Source organism: Anomalospiza imberbis, chromosome 39, assembly GCF_031753505.1.
Source record: "Anomalospiza imberbis isolate Cuckoo-Finch-1a 21T00152 chromosome 39, ASM3175350v1, whole genome shotgun sequence".
NCBI classification, from domain to species: Eukaryota; Metazoa; Chordata; class Aves; order Passeriformes; family Viduidae; genus Anomalospiza; species Anomalospiza imberbis.
Window position 1 is genome coordinate 313,255 of NC_089719.1, and position 19,591 is coordinate 332,845.

The 19,591-nt window shown below is 53.2% G+C and overlaps 2 protein-coding genes and 2 long non-coding RNA genes across 4 annotated transcripts in view; 1 reads left to right on the forward strand and 3 right to left on the reverse strand.

Annotated features, from left to right (window-relative positions):
- Positions 1 to 19,591, reverse strand: part of LOC137464210 (zinc finger protein 850-like) — a 711,331-nt gene that overhangs the window by 155,535 nt on the left and 536,205 nt on the right. The gene's annotated exons all lie outside the window — the stretch shown is intronic.
- The window catches only part of LOC137464227 (uncharacterized), a 433,227-nt gene that overhangs the window by 123,711 nt on the left and 289,925 nt on the right, over positions 1 to 19,591 (reverse strand). The gene's annotated exons all lie outside the window — the stretch shown is intronic.
- Positions 1 to 19,591, forward strand: part of LOC137464226 (uncharacterized) — a 234,995-nt gene that overhangs the window by 37,129 nt on the left and 178,275 nt on the right. The window contains exon 2 of the long non-coding RNA XR_010994089.1: positions 4,451 to 4,504. This is a non-coding gene — a long non-coding RNA (uncharacterized lncRNA). The remainder of the gene's footprint in view (positions 1 to 4,450; positions 4,505 to 19,591) is intronic.
- On the reverse strand, positions 13,428 to 16,182 carry LOC137464232 (olfactory receptor 14A16-like). Its single transcript, XM_068175529.1, has 2 exons — positions 15,131 to 16,182; positions 13,428 to 13,697 (listed from the first exon to the last, which is right to left on the reverse strand). Exons 1-2 carry the CDS (start codon positions 16,019 to 16,021, stop codon positions 13,428 to 13,430), a joined length of 1,161 nt encoding a protein of 386 aa, XP_068031630.1. The 5' UTR covers positions 16,022 to 16,182.

Sequence of the window (19,591 nt, forward strand, 5' to 3'; positions counted from 1 at the left end):
TCAGGGTCTGGGGTCTCAGTCCTTGGAGACAGTCGTGAGGCAAACATGAGGGATTTTCGGACAGACCCTGACAACTGTCTGCATCTTCAAACACCTTGGCTACAGCAGCAGGAGTTCCTTTCACAGCTGTGAACAGCAGCCTGAACTTTGCAGCCCCAGAAGAGCTGCAAAGCCCCTCTGTCCGTCCCCAGTCACTCTTGTATCACCTTTCTACTGAAATGAGCTTTGTGTGAACTCTGCCCCGGTTGGCATCCCTCTGCTCCTGGCAGGAAATGGATACTTCAAACAATTTGTATTAGTTCCACAGAGGAGTTTGGGAAACTCCTGTTCTCCCTTAGCAAGAAAAAAGTCTTGGTTTTGTTTTAAAACAAAAGCTTATTTCAAGCTCACTTTGGAAGTGACTGAGTTTCTCTCAGTGGACATAATTTTAACACTTAGAAACAATGAAAATGTTGGGTTTGTTCTAAAGTAACAGCTTATTTCAAGCTCATTTCTGAAATAATTGAGTGTCTCTGTGCTTTTAATTAAACCACCGAGAAACAGAATGTATGGAAATAATTAACATTTATCAGGACTAGTAAGTATTAGGGTAAAAAAAGTAAAGCGGTGACAGTATTCTTTATGAAAACATTCTCTAAATTCAGTGTCTTAGACAAGAAAGAAAAAACCTCATCTCCAGTCTCCTGTGCACCTGCTGTCACAGCAGATCCTCCCCTCTGCCACAGTCTGCAGGCACTGATGTGCCTGTGCCACTCCCCTTCCCACAGAAACCCACAGCAATCTCTTGTCCCCAGGGGATCAGGCTGGAGCAGTGGCTGAAGGAGAAAATAGCATGGCTTTGTTGGGCAGCAGTAAGTTGAGTCTTTTGGGAAAAGGCACAGTTGGTGATGCACTAATTCAAAGCAATCCGTATTTTGCATTTGACATGGGAGAAACTCCTCAGACAGCCACCAGAAATAATACTTGCTTAATAGTAGTTATTAGGTGGTTGACAGTTTTCCATTTATATTTTTGCTTTTAGATGAGATCTGTTTTGTTGAAGGATTTGGTGTTTGGAGCTTTGAAGCAAAACATTTTTGTTTAAGATATTATTAAGATTTTAAATTTTTTTTAATAATATGTTTCTGGGCTCGTGTGTAGAGATAAGAACATAAAAGCCTTGATAAAAATACTTACAAAATTGGCCTGAAATACTTCTTTCCTAGTGTTTTGATGATAGGAGCAATATTCACATGTTCCAAACAAGTCATATTGGAGGTTGTGAGGTACCAGATGCAACACAAAGAAAAAGCTCTTTCTAGAAAACTGATTATCTGAAGGGGGGAGGCAGGGGAAGGGAAGGCAACAAAAGTGACCTCAGTGCCTTGCCCATCAAGTTTGTCAGGAATGTGGGGCCATCCCAGATCTATTATACCTACCAAGGTGCAGGCCTGTGGATCCCACTTCTTTGTTTTACATCCTAATTTCTCTTCCCCGTGTTCCTGCACTGGAAGGAGCAGACACACAAAATCAGAGAACAAGCCCTGAGCAGGGAACAAAGAGCAGCTCTTGAGGCTAATTCGTCTGGGTCTCACTGCAATCAGCTTTTAGTGCTGATGCAGAGCTTTTCATACACAAGGGCTTTTCAAAGGTTGGAGATGCAAATAGGTAGAATGTCTTCCTCAATGCGCCTGCAGCCTTTGAACTGCCCCTGACAAGAACAGCCCAGGAACGGCCCCGCCCAGTGCGGCTGGGCGCGCGCGGGCCCGAGCGCAGCGCCCCCCTCAGGCCGCGCGCCGCCGGCGCAGCCGCGGCCGTTGCGCCGGGGCCGTTGTGGCGACAGCCGGCGAGCGGCGCCATGGCGGAGCTGCCGCTGCCCGCCGGGCTCAGAGCCAGCGCCTTCCCCGCCAAGCTGTGGCGCCTGGCGAACAGCCCCCGCGTCCGCTCCGTGCGCTGGGACAGCCGGGCCCGGGGGCTGCTCATCCACCGCTCCCTCTTCGAGCGGGAGCTGCTCAGCCCGGGCGACGCCCAGGACCCGGCCCCGCACACCTTCAGGGCCACGCAGTTCCGCAGCTTCGTGCGCCAGCTCTACCGCTACGGCTTCCGCAGGGTGCCGGGCCGGGTTGGCTCATCTGCGCCGGGCGATGCCGGGGCTTGGCTCCACTACGGCAACCCCTGCTTTCGCCGCGACCGCCCCGACCTCCTGCTCCGCATCAGGCGCCGGAGCGCGGCCAACAGGCAGCGGCCGGCGGCGGGGCGGGAGGGCCGCAGGCGCCCGCCCCGCGGCTCCCAGCAGCTCCCCGGGGCGCGGCCGCTGCCGCACGGGCGGGACGGGCGCAGTCGCTTCCAGCCGCTCTCCAGGGAGCGGCCGCCGCTGCCGCCCGGGCGCCCGCCCAGCGGCTTCCTGCTGCTGCACAGGGAGCGGACGCTGCCGGACGGGCGGGAGCTGCGCAGCCCCCGGCCTGGCCGCTTCCAGCCGCCCCCCGGGCAGCGGCCGCTGCTCGCCCGGCGCCCGCCCTGCGGCTTCCACCTGCTGCACAGGGACCGGCCGGTGCTGGCCTGGCGGGAGGGGCCGAGCCGCTTCCAGGAGCTCTATGGGGAGCGGCCGCCGCCCGCCGAGCGAGAGCTGCTACGGATCCCGCCCTGCGGCTTCTTCGGTTTCTACGGGGAGCCGCTGCTGCCGCTCGGGCGGGAGGGGCCTCGCAGCTGCTTCCAGCAGCTCTACGGGGGGCAGCTGCCTCCCATCGACCGGGAGGTGCTCAGGATCCAGCCCTGCAGCTTCCAGGAGCTCTACAGGGAGCAGCAGCCCCCAGCCTACGACCCGCGAGGTAGGAAAAGAGTTGTAGCCTTGCTTTTCCCCAAAAGGTCATGAAAAGGGACTGTTTGAAGTATTTTTCCACAAGGCTCTGTCATTCTCGGCCCAAAATTCTCAAGCTTATTTAGAAGGGGCACCTAGAAAGGCAAAAGATTCTCTGCCTGGTTTTCCTGCCTGCTTCCTGTGATGGTTGATCCAAGGCAGCAACAGAGATCTGTGTCCCAGAGCCACATTGTGGAGTGTGAGCAATGTCTTTGTATTCTTGCAGCCACCTCGGGCACTTCAGCCCCCAGCGCTCCACCTGGCAGTGCAGGTTGTGCAGCATCGACGGCCTCCGGCTCAGCCTGGAATGCACCTGGCGAAGAGCAATTGCCACCAGTGGATCTTGGCTTGGCCGTCGAGCAAATGATCCGGGAGATCAGGAGATCCCTGTCTGAAAGGTCTCCCTCTGCTCAGGTAACCCATTGGAGGGGAATGGAAGAGGCTGGGCTGAAAGCTTTTGAACGCTGTTACATGGAGAAGGAGAATAACTGTATCCTTGATGTGAGTCCAGCAAAATACTGAATGATCTTTAGTTTTCTTTTTTTTCTATTGTTCTTTCAAGGGCAATATGAATGCTGCCCCTGAGTCTTCAGGAGGGGAGCCTGTGAACGGGGCTGCAGCAGAGGAAACTTCATCTGGCACCGAGAGCTGCGAGAACAGTTCCCCAGAGCCCGAGGAGCCTGGTAAGGACAGAGCCCCCGTTGGTTTAGAGAGGTGTGAGACGGCTGCTCTGAGCCTGCCTCTGGCAGGAAGGGAGACGAGAAGAGTTGAGTTCTTGTCTGCAGGGTTGGTGCTTCCTGGTGCCTTTAGTTCAAAGGCACATGCACAACCTGCCCGAGCCCTGCCCTCCACGCTTCGCCAGAGGCTTGGGCACTGAGTCCTCTGCTGTGGCAAGGGAGCAGGGAATAAACCTGACCTTGTGGGAGTTGTGCCACCAAGCTGGGTGTCCCAGTCTGGTTCATACCTCAGCCCCCAGCAGCCTTCAGCCATTTCGGTGAGGACTGTGGTCTCTCTGTCACTGGGACTGTCTGTGTTTCAAGCTCTCGTGGGTGCCATTTGCACTGTGGGTGCTGAGACTTTATTAGAATACTTAAATACTTTACACAGTTCCGTTTTGAAAACTTGGAAGGATCCCTGTTCTTTATAGAGCAGGCTTGAAATTGCCAAGTGAGAGTCTGCCTTTCAGGCCATCTTTTAATGTCCCTGATAGAAGGACAATTGGTGCTCAAGGGGCGCTTGAACAAGGGCCAGTGTTGTCTCAGTGTTCCCTTTGCTTCCCAGATCCCATGTGATCAACTTGTCCAGGAGGGCTGCCCTGTGCGCCAGGAAGAGACAGAGAGCCTGTGACCATTGGGCAGGTAGAATTCCTCTGTCTCTAGTTATATTTCTAGATGTGTATAGTTCTATTTATTGATATATGTAGTTGTCTTTATAGATTTACGTAGTTACATTTATCTATCTACATAGACAGAGATTTGTCTTGTTAATTTATTTTTAGTTTTAGGTGTATATATTTATATTTTTAGATATGCAGTTATAGTTGTAGATGTATATAGTTGCATTTATACATGCGTATAGTTACATTTACATATATATAGTTCTATTTGTAGATAGGCATATTTATATTGATATATGGGGGTTTAGTTACCTAGATTGTTATCTGTATAGGTGTAGGCCCCTTTTTAACCTCTTCCCCTGCTCTGCTTCCTCCCTCACCTCTTGCTTTTCCCCCGTGCCCCCTGTGTCCCCTCTCCCTGTGCTGGGTCGGAGCTGGCGGCCGGGCCGGGCGGAGCAGCAGTTCCAGCCCCGGGTGTCCCTGGAGCGGTGGGAGCTGCCGGTGGCCCCAGGCACTGTCCCCTGAGGAGCTGCTGAAGGACGGTGAGACTGAGGGGGCTGAGGGGGCGGTGACGCTGAAGGGACGGTGACCCTGAGGTGCTGCTGGGGCTGAGGGCTGTGGGGCAGCCGAGGGCGATGGTGGCACTGAGGTGACAGGGAAGTGGCACAGGCCGAGGGGTGGCGGGTCTAGGGGGACGGGATGGGTCAGAAGGGACTGAGGGGCTGTAAGGACTGTGAGGGGCTGAAGAAACTGAAGGGGGCTGGGGCTTTGCCGAGAGCATGGCGGGGCTGAGGGGATGGAGGGGGCCGGCAGGGAGCACAGAGGGCTCCGGGACTGCAGCTCTGCCAGGCCTTGGAACCAGTTGCAGAGCCTCCGCTTTTGCCACAGCTGCAGTGGAGACCTTGAGGACAGCCGGAGACTGACGGGAGCCAGCAGGGAGAAGCTGAAGGCCAGCAGCAAGAGCAGGGAACGGGGACCTGCTGCTGCCACGCTGGAGAGAGCCCGGGTGAGGCCCCAGGGCCGGGGAGGCAGGGTGGGGCTGAGGGTGGCGTGGGCTGTGGCCGTGGGCACTGCCCGGCGGGGCAGCAGCGGGCCCTGCCCGTGCCGGGGCTGCTCAGCGCAGCTGCCCCGGCCGGCACAGGGGCTGTCCTTGGGTAAGGCAGCTGTGCCGGCAGGGCCCGGGAGCTGTGCCGGCTGTGCCGGGCTGCCGGGGCTGTGGGACAGTCCCGCCGCGGCTGCGCTCACCACAGCCTGGCCCGCTCGGCTGCTTTTTCTTTCTAACCCTCCTGGGGAGGCTCTGAGATCTTCCCTTCCCTGATGGAAGTGCAGCTGCTGCCAAGGAAAACGTCCCCATACTGACTCAGTGCTCCCTTTGCTTCCCAGCTGTGCCATCTGCCGTCCCTGTCCAGGAGAGCTGCTCTGCACGGGAGGAAGAGCCCGAGGGAGAGGCTTTGAAGATGGGGCAGCAGCAAGAGCAGGGAACGGGTGTTATAAGTCCAAGTAAATAATTTGTCTGATCCTTTAGGGATTGATAAAAAGTGTTGTATTGATTACAGCAAGCAATGACAAGCAAACAGCGCTGGGTGCAGCCGGGGAGTCAGTGCTCTGCCAAGGCTCACACCGCTTCCCTTTTCCCACGGTCCTTTATTCTCCCCCTTCTTCCGTGTTTGTGGCTTTTCCGAGAGTACTCTGCACGTGCGCCTCCAGTTGCTAGGGGGTCGCCGCCTGCTCTCTGGTGGTCGTCTGGATGAAGGCTCTCCTCCTCTTCCTCGCTGGGGGTTTATGACCCTGTAACAATCTTTCCATAGATGGTTACACACCTCCCGACCCTCGTTGTACCATCAACTGAAGGAGTCAGCATATCCTCGGGTTTCCTGTTATTCACAAAAAACCTCTTCCTTTGCCTGAGTTCCTGTTTAATGATGAACAAAGAGACTTCTCTTATCTATTACAAGGGGTTTGGAACCCAAGTCCTGTGAGGAACGACTGAGGGAGCTGGAGTTGTTTATCCTGGAGAAGACTCAGAGGTGACCTTATCACACTCTACACTCCGTGAAAGGTGGTTGCAGTCAGGTGGGGGTCGGTCTCTTTCCTCACAGCAACTGACAGGACCCGAGGACAGTGTCTTAAGCTGCACCAAGGGAAATTTAGGTTTTATATTAGGAAAAAAGTTTTTTATGGAAAGGGTGATGAAGTACTGGAACTGTCTGTCCAGGGAGGTGGTGGAGTCACCATCCTGGGATGTGTTTAAAAAAAGACTGGATGTGGCACTCAGTGCCATGGTTTAGCTGAGGTGGTGTCAGGGCATGGGCTGGACTTGATGATCTTAAAGGTCTCTTCCAACCCAGTAATTCTGTGATTGTGTGACATCACAGACCAGGTTGTGACATCATATAGTTGGCTGTGACATCCCTGGTTTATTATGTGACATCACAGAGCATGCTGTGACATCACAGGATGCCTGTATGACATCTCAGAGCAGAGCAAGCTGTGAGGTCAAAGAGTGTGCTGTGACATTATAGGGTGGCTGTGTTCCATCACTGAAGGTGTTGTGACATCACAGGGTGGGTCTGTGAGCCCACAGAGGTGCTGTGTGACATGTTAAGTGAGTTCTGCCATCACAGAGCAGGCTGTGACATCACAGAGCAGGCTGTGACATCACAGAGGAGGTTGTGATGTCACAAAGTCGGCTGTGACATTACAGGCTGGCAGTATGACATCACAGAACGGGCTGTGAGGTCACAGAGAAGACTCTGCCATCAGAGAAAAGGGCTCTGTGACATCACAGAGCAGCTGTGTGATGTCACAGAGAAGGCTGAGACAATACAGAGGGGGTTGTGACATCACAGAGCTGACTGCGAAACCACAGAGCAGGCTGCGACATCACAGGGTGTCTGTGAAATCACAGGCTGGGCTGTGACATCACAGGGAAGATTTTGTGACATCACAGAGCAGACTGGCACCTCAAAGAGCAGGCTGTGACCTCACAGGACACCTGTCTGAAATCACAGGTGGCCTGTTACATCTCAGAGTGGGCTGTGTGACATCACAGGGGTGTGTGACATCACAGGGGCTGTGTGAGGTCACTGGGGAGGTCACTCCACCCCAGACCCCCCTCCCAGTTCCCCCAGAGAAGTCCAACGCTGCTCGTGCACAGCGGGGTCCCCTGTCCCCCCGGGTCTCCCCGACCCCGGCACCGCAGCCTCCCCCAGAGGATGTTCCACGAGATCGACCCCAGAGCCTGACACGGGGACGGGGGCTGGGGCTGTGGGGGGTGGGACAGGGGGACAGGGACCCCCCGGCAGCGTCCCCATGTCCCCCAGGGCCAGAGCCTGGGCCAGGGCTCCTTCACCCTGTTACCAACGAGGGCTTGAGAGCGCTGAAAAAATCCCCAGCAAGGGATCAGCAAAAACCAGATTTAATATTAAGTGACAGCACCACAAAGTTCCTTGGCAAGAGTCACTCTGCTCCTGACTGGACACTTCAGGTACACCAAGGAAACAAAGCAACAACAAAACCAAACAGAATCCAGGCAATCAAATGAGAAATGAGCCAAGACCTGGGGCTTTCATTGCTATGGAAAAGAACTGTCCTTGGCCAGTTGCTCATGGCCAGAATTGGGATTTCACCTCCAACACTCCCTGTTGTGACAGACTGGAGGAGATTGTTGGCTGGAAACATTTCATGTGTGGGGAGGAAGGGGCAGGTCCAGCCTTGCCCTGCCCTGGAACCCCAGCCCTGCCCTGCCCTGGAACCCCAATCCCCCCAGAGCCTCTATCCCAGCCCAGCAGTGTCTGCCAGTCCCTGGCACAGCACAGGCAATGCTCCACAGCCACCTCTGGAGCCCCCAGCCCAGCTCCTGAGTGACCAAATGACCCCAAGTCCCACCTGGGGGAAGGGCCCAGGAACACCAAGGGGTATTTATGGCTGAGCACCAGGCAGGCACATGTCTTGACTCTACCTCCTCTTGGAATTTCTATTTTTTTGAGAATCACTGGAATCTAGGAGTTGGTATCTCTGTGTGTGCTTCTCTAAATCTTATTTTTCTCTGTTTCTGTGTCTTCTTGTGAATTTTGATTAACTTAAAATTGAACAGGTTTAGAGTTTGTGATGTTGAATGGGCCAAGTTAATGCTTTGAGAAGTGTTTTTGTTGATTAAATGTTGTATAAGACCTTTTGCCAATTTTTTTCTGATTTTCTAAAGTTCCAAATATAGGCTGTTTTGTTCTTTTGAGCTCCTGAGAATCTCTTGTTGGTATTTCTCCAGTGCATCCAACTCAGAGGACACAAACAATTGTAATTCCTCTTAAATGTTTCCTTGAGAGAGTTGTTTGGGGGATGGGAGTCAGGGCTTGTGTGTGCTGCTTGGCACAGCCCAGGCAGGGCTTTCACAGCCACATTCCACACTCCATTCCACACCAGCTGGAGCCGCTGGTGCCTCTGAGTTCTGCTGCCCCAGCCCCAGGGACGCTCTCCTTGTCTGCCCATTCCCCCACGGTCTCTGGGCAGGGATGGCCTCAGTGGGGGCTGCTGACATCCTCAGCAACTTGGAGGCTGCTGCTGAATTTTACTGCTCCAGAGGCTTCTTCAGCCTTCAGCTCTTCAGTTCAGGAATTCAGTGTCCCTGAGCTCATTAACATTCAGAACAGATTAACAAGCCAAACCTCTGGGAATAAGGTAAGTGTTCAAATAATTTGTGGTTAATTAGCCCAATTACAGAAGCCTCTTCAAAGTGAATACACTGCATTTTAAAAGACAGTGAGAAAATATTTTTTTGGTCCTGTTTAGTTTTTTTTTCCCTGTTAATTCATTGATATGTGCACTCTCCAATTGACACTGAATCCAAGTACCTCCTCATGCAGTTGGAATAGATATGAAAATCAAGACCCTTCATGGCTGACAATCAGTCAGACTCTGTCCCTACCCCCACCCCACCATCTCCCCCATCCAAGCCCTGGCACTCAGAGCAGCCTTGTGCAAATCTGAGCTCCCTCCAGCCCAGGCTGCACCTGCAGGTTTCAGCTCCTTGGCTCCAACTCCCCCCTGCTTTCCTTGGAGGAAGAGCTGCCCGAGACACAGAGGGATGTTCATTTCTTGTCAGCCAGCAAAGCCAAGGGAAGGCACAGCTCCATCAAATGCAAAAGTCATTCCTCTGCTGGATATTAAATCCACTTTGCACAGCAGACAGTCTCAGAGCAATGGAAAACACCTTCTGAGCCCAGCACAGATCCCAAGGTCCCCCCAACCCCTCCCTGCCCTGATTCTGCCCAGATTTGCTCTTTGCACACAGGAGTCACAGGCTGTCTGGGTCTGCTCCCCTCGGGCTGCGGTGCTGAGAGCTCTGCAGCCCCTGCTGCCATCCCATCTGCCCAGGCCAGCACAAGAGCCACGGCCATGGGGCCCTCCAGAGCTGCTCCTGCTCCAGGCCCAGGGCCCATCCCAGAGCTGGGGCAGCCACAAAGCTGTGCCCATTGCTGGTCATTGCTGCTCTGATGGGGATGGATCCTCAGCCACATCCAGGTTGCTGATGAATTTTACTACTCCAGAGGCCTCTTCTTTCTTGAGCTCTTCCGTTCAGGAATTCCATGAGAAAATCTCATAAACATGAGATTTTCAAAAAATGAGATTTTGTTCAAAACACCCAAGACAAGAAAAGCCCTTGGTAATAATTCAAGTCCTCAATTCTTCTCTGGTTAATTAGACAGATTTCAGTAGTGTATTCAAAGTGAATATGCTATATTGGAAACAGTGCTGAGAGAATTTTTTTTTCCTGTTTGTAGTTTGGTATCAGTAATGTCCAATTGATATTGACCCCCAGCACCTCCTAATGCAGTCTGAATAGATGAGAAAATGAAGACCCTTCATGGCTGACAATCAATAACACTTTGTCCCCAACCCCTCCCCATCATTTCCCTCATCCAACCCCTGGCACTCAGAGCAGCTGAGGAATGGAGTCACACCCAGGGATGTCCCCAGGGCTCAGGATTGGGGCCAGGTCAGTGAAATCTCTTGATTGCTGATCTGGATGAGGCCATCGAGGGCACCCTCAGTCAGTTCCCAGGTGAGCCCAAGCTGGGTGGGAGTGTGGCTGTGCTGGAGGGCAGAAGCTCTGCAGAGGGATCTGGACAGGCTGGAGCCATGGGCCCAGGACAATTGGATGAGGTTCACCAAGGCCAAGGGCCGGGTCCTGCCCTGGGCTCACAACCACCCCAAATCCCGTGCCCTGCCCCTGATCCCCACAGCCTGTCCTGTTTCCTTCATCCCTGCATTGCCAGGGACTTTCTGGGACAAGGGAGCTCTGCTCTGGGGATGGAGGGAGGTCCAAGCGCCACCAATGGAGTGGGAACCACAACTCATCAGGTTTGTGTCCTTTGGGGGTCAGGAACTGGTGAGACTCAGAGGCACAGAAAGTTTCTCTTCATGGCCAAAAGACCATGGTTGAACAGGACACAATTTAATAACAATCACACTCTTCCCTGAGCAATGTGCAACGTCCCAGCAGTGTCTGATGAGTCCACCATCCACAAGTGATTTCCATATTAAAATTAATTTTAGACAACTGTGGTTCTGTGATAAATAATAAACACAATTAAGATCTTGTATCAGAATGCTCATCCTGTAGTGGGGGCAAAAAAGCTCAGACCAATTCCTGATTTGCAAAGGTGTCAGTGGTGGATGGAGAAGGGAGGTCAGGCTGCTTTTGGTGTTGAGGAAATGCTGAAACCAGCCTGACTCATTTCATCTCCTCCTGACCTGGCTGATCTCCCCTCTTTCCCCTTCCACCCATTGCCTTTTGTCTCCCACCAGGCCCCCTGGTGAAGAGCCTGGCTTTGTGTTCTCCATCCCCTCCTCGCTGGCACTGCCAGGCTGGGATGAGGAGCCCCTCAGCCTTCCCTGCTCGGGGCTGGACAAGCCCAGCTCCCTCAGCCTCTGCTCACAGCCCAAGGGCTCCAGCCCCACCTTGGAGGCCCTTCCCTAACCCTGCTCCAGCTGCACAACTTCTTTCCTGCCCCGGGGAACCCAACCCAGGCCACAGGGACCTGGATAATCCACGTCCTTGATGTCCTGGTCACACAGCCCTGGCCCCTTTTCCCCATGTCAGGCTCTGGGGTGGATCCTGTGGAACATGCTTTGGTGGAGGCTGTGCCTCCATGTGGACCGGGGGGATACCGGGGGACAGAGACCCCGCTGGGCATGAACAGCATTGGACTTGTTGGGAGAAACTGTGAGGGGGAGCTGGGGCGGAGTGACCAACCCAGTGACCTCACACAGCCCTCCTGGGATGTCACAGCCTACTCTGGGATGTCACAGCCCATTCTCTAATGTCACACAGCTGGTCTCTGATGTCACAGCCAAGTCAGTGATGTCATAACCTGTTCTGTGATTTCAGACCTCTGTCCCATGATGTCACCGCAGGCTCTGTGATGTCACAGAGGCAATCTATGATGCTGTAGCTTCTCAATGACCTCACATAACCCCCTCTGTGATGTCACAACCCACTCTGTGACCTCATGTTACCAGATGATCAGTTGTCTCCACCAGGTGAGCTGACACCTGCAGCTTGTTCTCCAAAACCTCAGCCCTATGGAAACCACACAATGCCCATTGTGTCAGAAGGGGAACTGGAAGTTCACCAGCCTCAGTGTCCTGCCAGCTCAGCCAGGCCCCCTGGAACATTGGGGTCCACAACCACCAGGGACCACCAGAGAGACCCCCAGGACAGAAGAGAGCATGGGTAAAGGGGAGGGGAAATATGTTAATGATTCTGGGGAAATGATTATCAGATGTGTGTTTAGTCCAAGACCATCAGTGAATATGTGTGCAAAATACAGAATTTGAACAGAAACTTTCCTGTACTCAGCATGCTCGGCTTTGGGAGGAGCTATCCCCCGTGCACCCGGCTGAATAAAGAATGCTGCTTCTTAATGCTGCATTGGTGTGAAGGAGTTTTCTGTTTTACCGAATTTTTGGTAACACTCCACTGCCAAGGAAAGCTCTGTCTCCTGCTGCTCACACACAGAGAAGGGCTGGTGGCAGATGTGGGGGTCGTTGGCTGCCTGGGGCACAGTGACCATGAAATAATCAAGTTTTCAATGTTCTGTGAAAGAAGGAGGGGCAGCAACAAAACTGCCAGACTGGAATTAGGAAGGGCAGACTTTGGCCTATTTAGGATGGAGACTTGGGGAGTATCAAATCATGGAACTGATTTTTTAATGGGAAACAGCCCTTAAAAACAAAGGGGTCCTGGGAGGATGGACACATTTCAAGAAAGTAATCTTAAAGGGGGAAGGAGCAGCCTGTCCCAGTGTGGCCAAAGATGAGCTGGTGAGGAAAATGACTATGCTGGCTGCCCGTGGAGCTGTTGTGGGAACTTAAGGGAAAAAAGAGGGTGTATTAACTTTGGACAGAAGGTCAGGCAACTTAGTAAGTGTTTGAGGATGTTGTTAGGCCATGCAGAATGAGAAGCTGAGAGGTGAAACTCAATTAGAACTTAACCTGGCAGCTTCTGTAAAAAGAATAAAATTGTATTTATTAAAAAAAATTATAACAAAAGGGAGGGGAAGGAGAACCTCTACTCTTTATTGGATGCAGTGGAGAATATAGTAACTAAAGATAAGGAAAAGGCCGAGCAACTTAACATCTTGTTTGTCTCAATTTTCAGTCTTAGGACAGGTTGTCCTCAGGACAGGAGTTCTCCTGAGCTGGTAGATGGGCACAGGGAGCAGAACAGCCCCCTGTAATCCAGGAGGGAGCAGCTGGGGACCTGCTGGGCCACTCAGATGCTCACAGGTGTATGGGATCAGATGGGATCCATCCTAGGGGCATGAGGGAGCTGGTGGATGAGCTCCCCAAGCTGCTCTCCATCATTTACCATCAGTCCTGGCTCACCAGGGAGGTCCCAGAGCACTGGAGGTGCCAGTGTGAGCCCATCCCCAAGAAGGGCTGGAAGGAGGATCTGGGGAACTCCAGGCCTGTCAGCCTGACCTCGGTGCCCGGCAAGGTTATGGAACAGATCACCCTGAGTGCCATCACAGGGCACCCACAGGATGGCCCAGGGATCAGAGCCAGCCAGTGTGGATTTAAGAGGGGCATGTCCTGCCTGAGCAGCCTGATCTCCTTTTATAACCAGGTGACCCAGCTATGGATGTGGGAAAGGCTGTGGATGTGTCCATCTGGACTTCAGCAAAGCCTTTGGCACTGTCTCTGACAGCATTTCCTGGAAAAGCTGCACCCACGGCTTGGGCAGGTTCCTCCTCACTGGGAGATTGAAGAGCTGGCTGGAGGCTGGGCCCAGAGAGCGGTGGGGATGGTGCTGCATCCAGCTGGTGTCCAGTCCCTGGTGCTGTCCCCCAGGGATCTGTGTTGGGCCCAGTCCTTTTTAACATCTTCACTGATGATCTGGGTGAGGGGATCGAGCCCACCATCACCAAATTTGCTGATGACACCAAGCTGGGGGTGAGTGTGGATCTGCTGGAGGGCAGGACAAGAAGACACAGCCTTGAGCTGCACCAGGGGAGGTTTAGGCTGGACAACAGGAGGAAGTTCTTCACAGAAAGGGTGAGTGGGCATTGGAATGGGCAGGCCAGGGGGGAGGTGGCACAGTCACTGTCCCTCTCCAGTGGCACTTAGTGGCATGGTCTGGGTGACAAGGTGGTATTAGGGCATTGGTTGGACTTGTTTATCCCAAAGGTCTTTTCCAACCTATTTGATTCTGTCATTCTGTGATGATTGGGACACTCTGGGGCCACACAACCAGGGAGTGCCCCATGACACTGGGTCCTCGTGGAACCACAGAGGCCATTGTGACACTGCGGGGCCTCCTGGAACCGAGGGGTTTCACCATTTTGACATTGCGAAACCAAGGAGAGCATTGGGAGAGTCCAGGGTCCAGTGGAACCAAGGGGCCATTCTGACACTGCGGGGCCTCATGGAACCAAGGGGACATTGTGACACTGCAGGACCTTGTGGAACCAAGGGGGCACTGTGACACTCTGGGGCCTCAAGGAATCTGGAAGGCTGTTGTGACACTGTGTGGCCTCGTGGAAACAAGGAGTCCATTGTGACACTGAGGGGACTTGTGGAACCACAGAGAGCATTGTGACAGTGTGGGACCTCATGTAACCATGGGGCCTTTGTGACACCCTGGGGCCCCATGGAACCAAGGGGCCACTGTGAAACTGCGGCACCAAGGAGAACATTGTGACACTGTGAAGCCCCATGGAACCAAGGAGTCCTTTGTCACATTTTGGGACCCCATGGAACCAAGGAGACCAGTGTGACAGTGCAGGGCCTGGTGTAACTCAAGGGACATTGTGACACTGAGGGGCCCCTTGGAACCAAGGACATCTTTGCAGATGACTCCAAGCTGGATGTGAGTGTTGATCTGCTGGAGGGTAGGAGTGCTCGGCAGAGGGATCTGGAAGGCTGGATCCAGGGGCCAGATCCAACAAGGTGAGGTTTAGTAAGTCCCAGTGCCGGGTCCTGCACTTTGGCCACAACAACCCCTGCAGCACTACAGGCTGGGGAGAGCAGCCAGGCAGAAAGGGACCTGCAGAGAACGGTGTGGCCAGCAGGACCAGAGCTGCTGTGCCAGCCCTGATCTGCCCCCAGCTCTGCACACAGACATTGCAGCTGCAGCTCCAGAGAAGGCAACAAAAGGGCATCTCTGCAGAAAACTTTGCTGGGACATCCTTTAGTTCCTTTAAGGCCACCAAGAGTGCAGCCCCTCATTGACACAGTCTGTAGCCACAGGGAAGGTGGAGAAAAACAAAGTAAGAAATGGCACAAACAATGGTATTTCCTTGTGGACAACATTTAAAAAACAAAACAAAGAAAATGAACCTCCAAAATGAAAACAACAGAAAGTATCAAAGATGACTTTTATTACAAGTGATTTGCAGAAATTGGCCAGGAGTTTAATGTCCCTGAAAGCATCCAGTCATCAGTGTCCACACTGCAGCCTTGAGCTCCTGGTTCCTCAGGCTGTAGATGAGGGGGTTCAGGGCTGGAGGCACCACTGAGTACAGAAGTGACACTGACAGATCCAGGGATGGGGAGGAGAGGGAAGAGGGCTTCAGGTGAGCAAACACTGCAGTGCTGACAAACAGGGAGACCACGGCCAGGTGAGGGAGGCAGGTGGAAAAGGCTTTGTGCCGTCCCTGCTCAGAGGGGATCCTCAGCACGACCCTGAAGATCTGCACATAGGAGAAAACCATGAACAAAAAACAGCCAAATGCAAAACTGGCACTAACTGTAATAAGCCCAAGTTCCCTGAGGTGGGATTTGGAGCAGGAGAGTTTGAGGATCTGGGGCACCTCACAGAAGAACTGGCCCAGGGCATTGCCATGGCACAGGGGCAGGGAAAATGTATTGGCCGTGTGCAGCAGAGCATTGAGAAAGGCACTGGCCCAGGCAGCTGCTGCCATGTGGACACAAGCTCTGCTGCCCAGGAGGGTCCCGTAGTGCAGGGGTTTGCAGATGGACACGTAGCGGTCGTAGCACATGATGGTCAGGAGGGAAAGCTCTGCTGAGATGAAGAACAGAAAGAAAAAGAGCTGAGCAGCACATCCTGAGTAGGAGATGGTCCTGGTGTCCCAGAGGGAATTGTGCATGGCTTTGGGGACAGTGGTGCAGATGGAGCCCAGGTCGCTGAGGGCCAGGTTGAGCAGGAAGAAGAACATGGGCGTGTGCAGGTGGTGGCCGCAGGCTACGGCGCTGATGATGAGGCCGTTGCCCAGGAGGGCAGCCAGGGAGATGCCCAGGAAGAGGCAGAAGTGCAGGAGCTGCAGCTGCCGCGTGTCTGCCAGTGCCAGCAGGAGGAAGTGGCTGATGGAGCTGCTATTGGACATTGGCTGTGGCTGCACATGGGGACCTGTTCATGGAGAAAGGACAGTGAAGAGTTAGAGGAGATACCTGTAACCAAAATCAAAGCCATTTCCCATACTCATTTCCCTGGAACACACATAGACAGCCTTTTGTGTTCAAGAGTTCTGGGGTTTTCTTCATATGCTTCCCCCATGTCTCTCCTGGTATTATTAGATATGAGAAACCCTCAGCATTTCCGCTGCACTCAGGGAGAACAGAGGAAGTTCTGTGAGGTAAAGTGATGAGTGTAGAGTGAGGGGAGATGGTCTGCAATTCTGACCTCTTCAGAGTTTCTCTGGGATTTAACTTTTGTCAGGTAGAGGGTGATCACCTTCCCACCCTTGTACTAAAATGTCACTAGGTACTGCTGAGAGCAGATGGATCCACCACAGCCCAGCTCCACATTTGTAGCCAAGGACTCACGTTGCTCATTTCACCAAGTGAACAGCATTTCAGTGTCAGAACGCCTCTGCCTTTCCCCATCAATCTTATAACTCAGAGATACTCTAGGAGAGGTTTGCACCCTGGATTGAAGCTCCCAGCTTGGACTAAAATCTCAGGGAGAATTCCAACTGTCCTTCTGATGGCACTGGATGAAGGGAGATGCAGCTCCTTCCCTGGCTGCAGTGACAGCATTGCCCAGAGCCGGGCACTGGGGACAGCTGTGTCACCCTGAGCCAGCTGTGCCCCCTCCCAGAGCCCCCAGTGCCGGGCAGCTGCTCCCAGCCCTGTGCTCTGCAGAGGGAACTGGGCCCGGGGCTGCAGAGCTGCCCCACGGCTCTGCTGCAGCTCTGCCTGCACAGGAGGGGCTGCACGCCTTGGAGCCCCGGCCCTGAGGGCAGAGGCTTGGCTGGGGGGACAGGAGGGAGGGGACTTGTTCAGAGGGAAGGGCTGCACTGGAGGGGATCCTCTGGACATCTCTAAACTCTCCCTGCCACAGCATTTCTGGGTTTTGTCTTCACTCCTCCCCTGATCTTCTCTCTGCTTCCTGGATATTTTCCTCCTGCAGGTGTTTCCCTGTGCCTGAGCTCTCCCTGCCAGCACTCACAGACCCCAAATCTCTGTGCACTCTCCTTGGCCTGACAGAACCCTGCCTGTTTGCAGGGCACTGGCTGGGGGCAGGTTCTGTTTGCAGCTTGGAGAAAGGACAGCTCAGACTGAGCCTGATGGCTCCAGCAGAGGTGATGCTGCTGCTGTCCATGGGCAGAGTGGCTGCAAGCACATTAGGGATCTACTGTGAACCTATTGATCCTTAAAAGTAACAATTCAGATGTCTCAGGCACTTGTCAAAATTCATAATCAACCATTAATATCTATTCCTCCCTCCGTGCCATTCTCCAGCAGTAGGAAACTGAATAAAAATTCTTAGGAAATGTCCTAATTTTTATTAAAATCCTTGTTTTGGAAACATTCTATGACAGATCAGAAGCCCTCAGCATATCAGAGCTTCATGAGCATTTCACCTCCCCTGTACCAGAAATACTCAGAGTCGTACTCACAGGGTCTGTGGGCATTGGGATGTTCCAGCTGTAGGAGATCACTCCAGGAGCTGCAGCTGCATTGTCCTGCAGCCAGAGGTTCCTGTGCCAAGGGCTGCCAGTGATTCTGCCCCAGGCACTTCTCAGCACCTTCCCAGCCCTGACTGATGGAAGCTCTCTGTGCCTCTGTGCTGTGCCCGGGCTGGCTGCAGGCAGTGCCCCAGCCCTGCTGGGCTGGGAGAAGAGCTGCTCATCCAGAGAAATGTGCTTTTGAAGCTCTCCTTGGTTGCCAGGCTCACCCTCTGTGCCAGGAGCCCGGCCCAGCTCAGCAGCACAGACACAGCACAAGGACTTTAATGACCCTCTGGGGCTTTGTGCTCAGGCCCTGAACATCAGGCCCTGAGAGGGAGCTGCAGAAACCTCTCCAGAGCTCCAAGTCAGAATCCAGCTCCAAAGTTTCTTTGACTTTTAATGGGTCCCACTGAGGGACACAACTGAGAAAGTGTCCCCAGGCCCCAGGCAGAGCAGAGAACTGGAGGCACTGATGACAGGTGGGGACAAAGAGAAGCCAAGTCTTGGTGCCCTGGGGCCCAGCAGGCTCTGTGCCACCAAGGGCTGTCAGGAGACACCTTGTCCTGAGGCACTGGGGCCTCCTGGCACAGCCCCAGCCAGGCTGGGCACTGTCAGCCCCTTGTCCTGCCCTCAGCATCCCCCCCTAGTCCACATCCCAGTGGCCTCAAGGATCTGCTGGAAGGAGTCCCTGGGGAGCCTTGCTCAGGAATGGCCCTGGGGGCTTCTTCATGCTCCCAGGGACTGCAGGTTTTTCAAAGCACGTTGGCTTTGGCTTTTGCCTCGGAGTCTCTGAGAGCTTTGTGCAGTCATGGCCTCCAATTATCTGCTGTAATTAGTCCCTGGAGAGGCTTTGTCAGGAACAACACTCAGTGGGGCTCATGAATGCTTCAGGGTACTTCAGTTCATTTAAGGTACTTGGTGTTTCCCTTTTGATCCAGACTCTGTGAGAGGTTTGTGCAATCATGGCCCCAATTATCAGCTTTAACGAGTCCCTTGAGAGCTTTGTACTGACACTCAGGGGGGCTCATTGATGCTTTGAGATACTCAAGGAGTTTAAGGTACTTTGGGTTGTCCTTTTCACTCTGAGTCTCTGAGAAGTTTTTGTGCCATCCTGGCCTCCATTTCTCTCCTCTAAGGAGTCCATGAGGAGCCTGCGTTGGGGATGGACCACACTGGCACTCACTAATGGCTTGAGAAACTTTGGGTTTTTTCTCTGACTTTGACTCCTGGACAGGTTTGTGCAATCTCCTCTCAGGCCCTGAGGTTCCAGGGCTCAGCTCCAAATGCTCCACGTGGCTCATTAGGATCAAGCAAGTCCTGAGAAGCCATGGCTGTGTGTTGATTTCCCTCTGCTATAATGCAGTTCATTAAGAAGGTTTCCTTTTACAGTTATGGAGAAACATTTCAAAGAGCTTCTAAGAAATATGTATTCCCATTTTAAAGCGTGTCTTTATTACTGTTCTCTTTAGAGAAGAGGTGATTGCAGCATTCTGTGATTGATATTGATGTAGGGCCACTCCTAAGGAGGGCTGGCCAGGTCAGAGAAGTTTTACCTTGAGGTCTGACCCAGTGTGGACAACCTTGCCCCATAATCCCCAACCCCATGTGAGAAAAAATTTTCACTTTCAAAAATGTATATGGTTTTATTAAGACCTTGTCAAAATACAACAGAAGAGTGAATAAAGAATACAGCACCAGGAGCAAAGGATTCAGTCACCATGTGCTCATCTACAAAATGGATGTTCTGTCTTTAATACCTCCAGCCCCTCCCAAAATCTTGTCAATCCACTCCTCCTTCGCTGTCCAGTGGTGGAGATCACTTTCTTACAGCTTGATTGGAGCTCAGGCGCTGCCATAGCAACAAGCCGACCCTTCCAAATGCCCTGACTACTGAGGGCATCCCATGATAACAATGCAAGGGGGAAGGGAAAGACAACTATCCACCTACACAACTTCTCTTAACATATACTTAATATTCACCCCGTAATTGTGAGAGTCAACCAT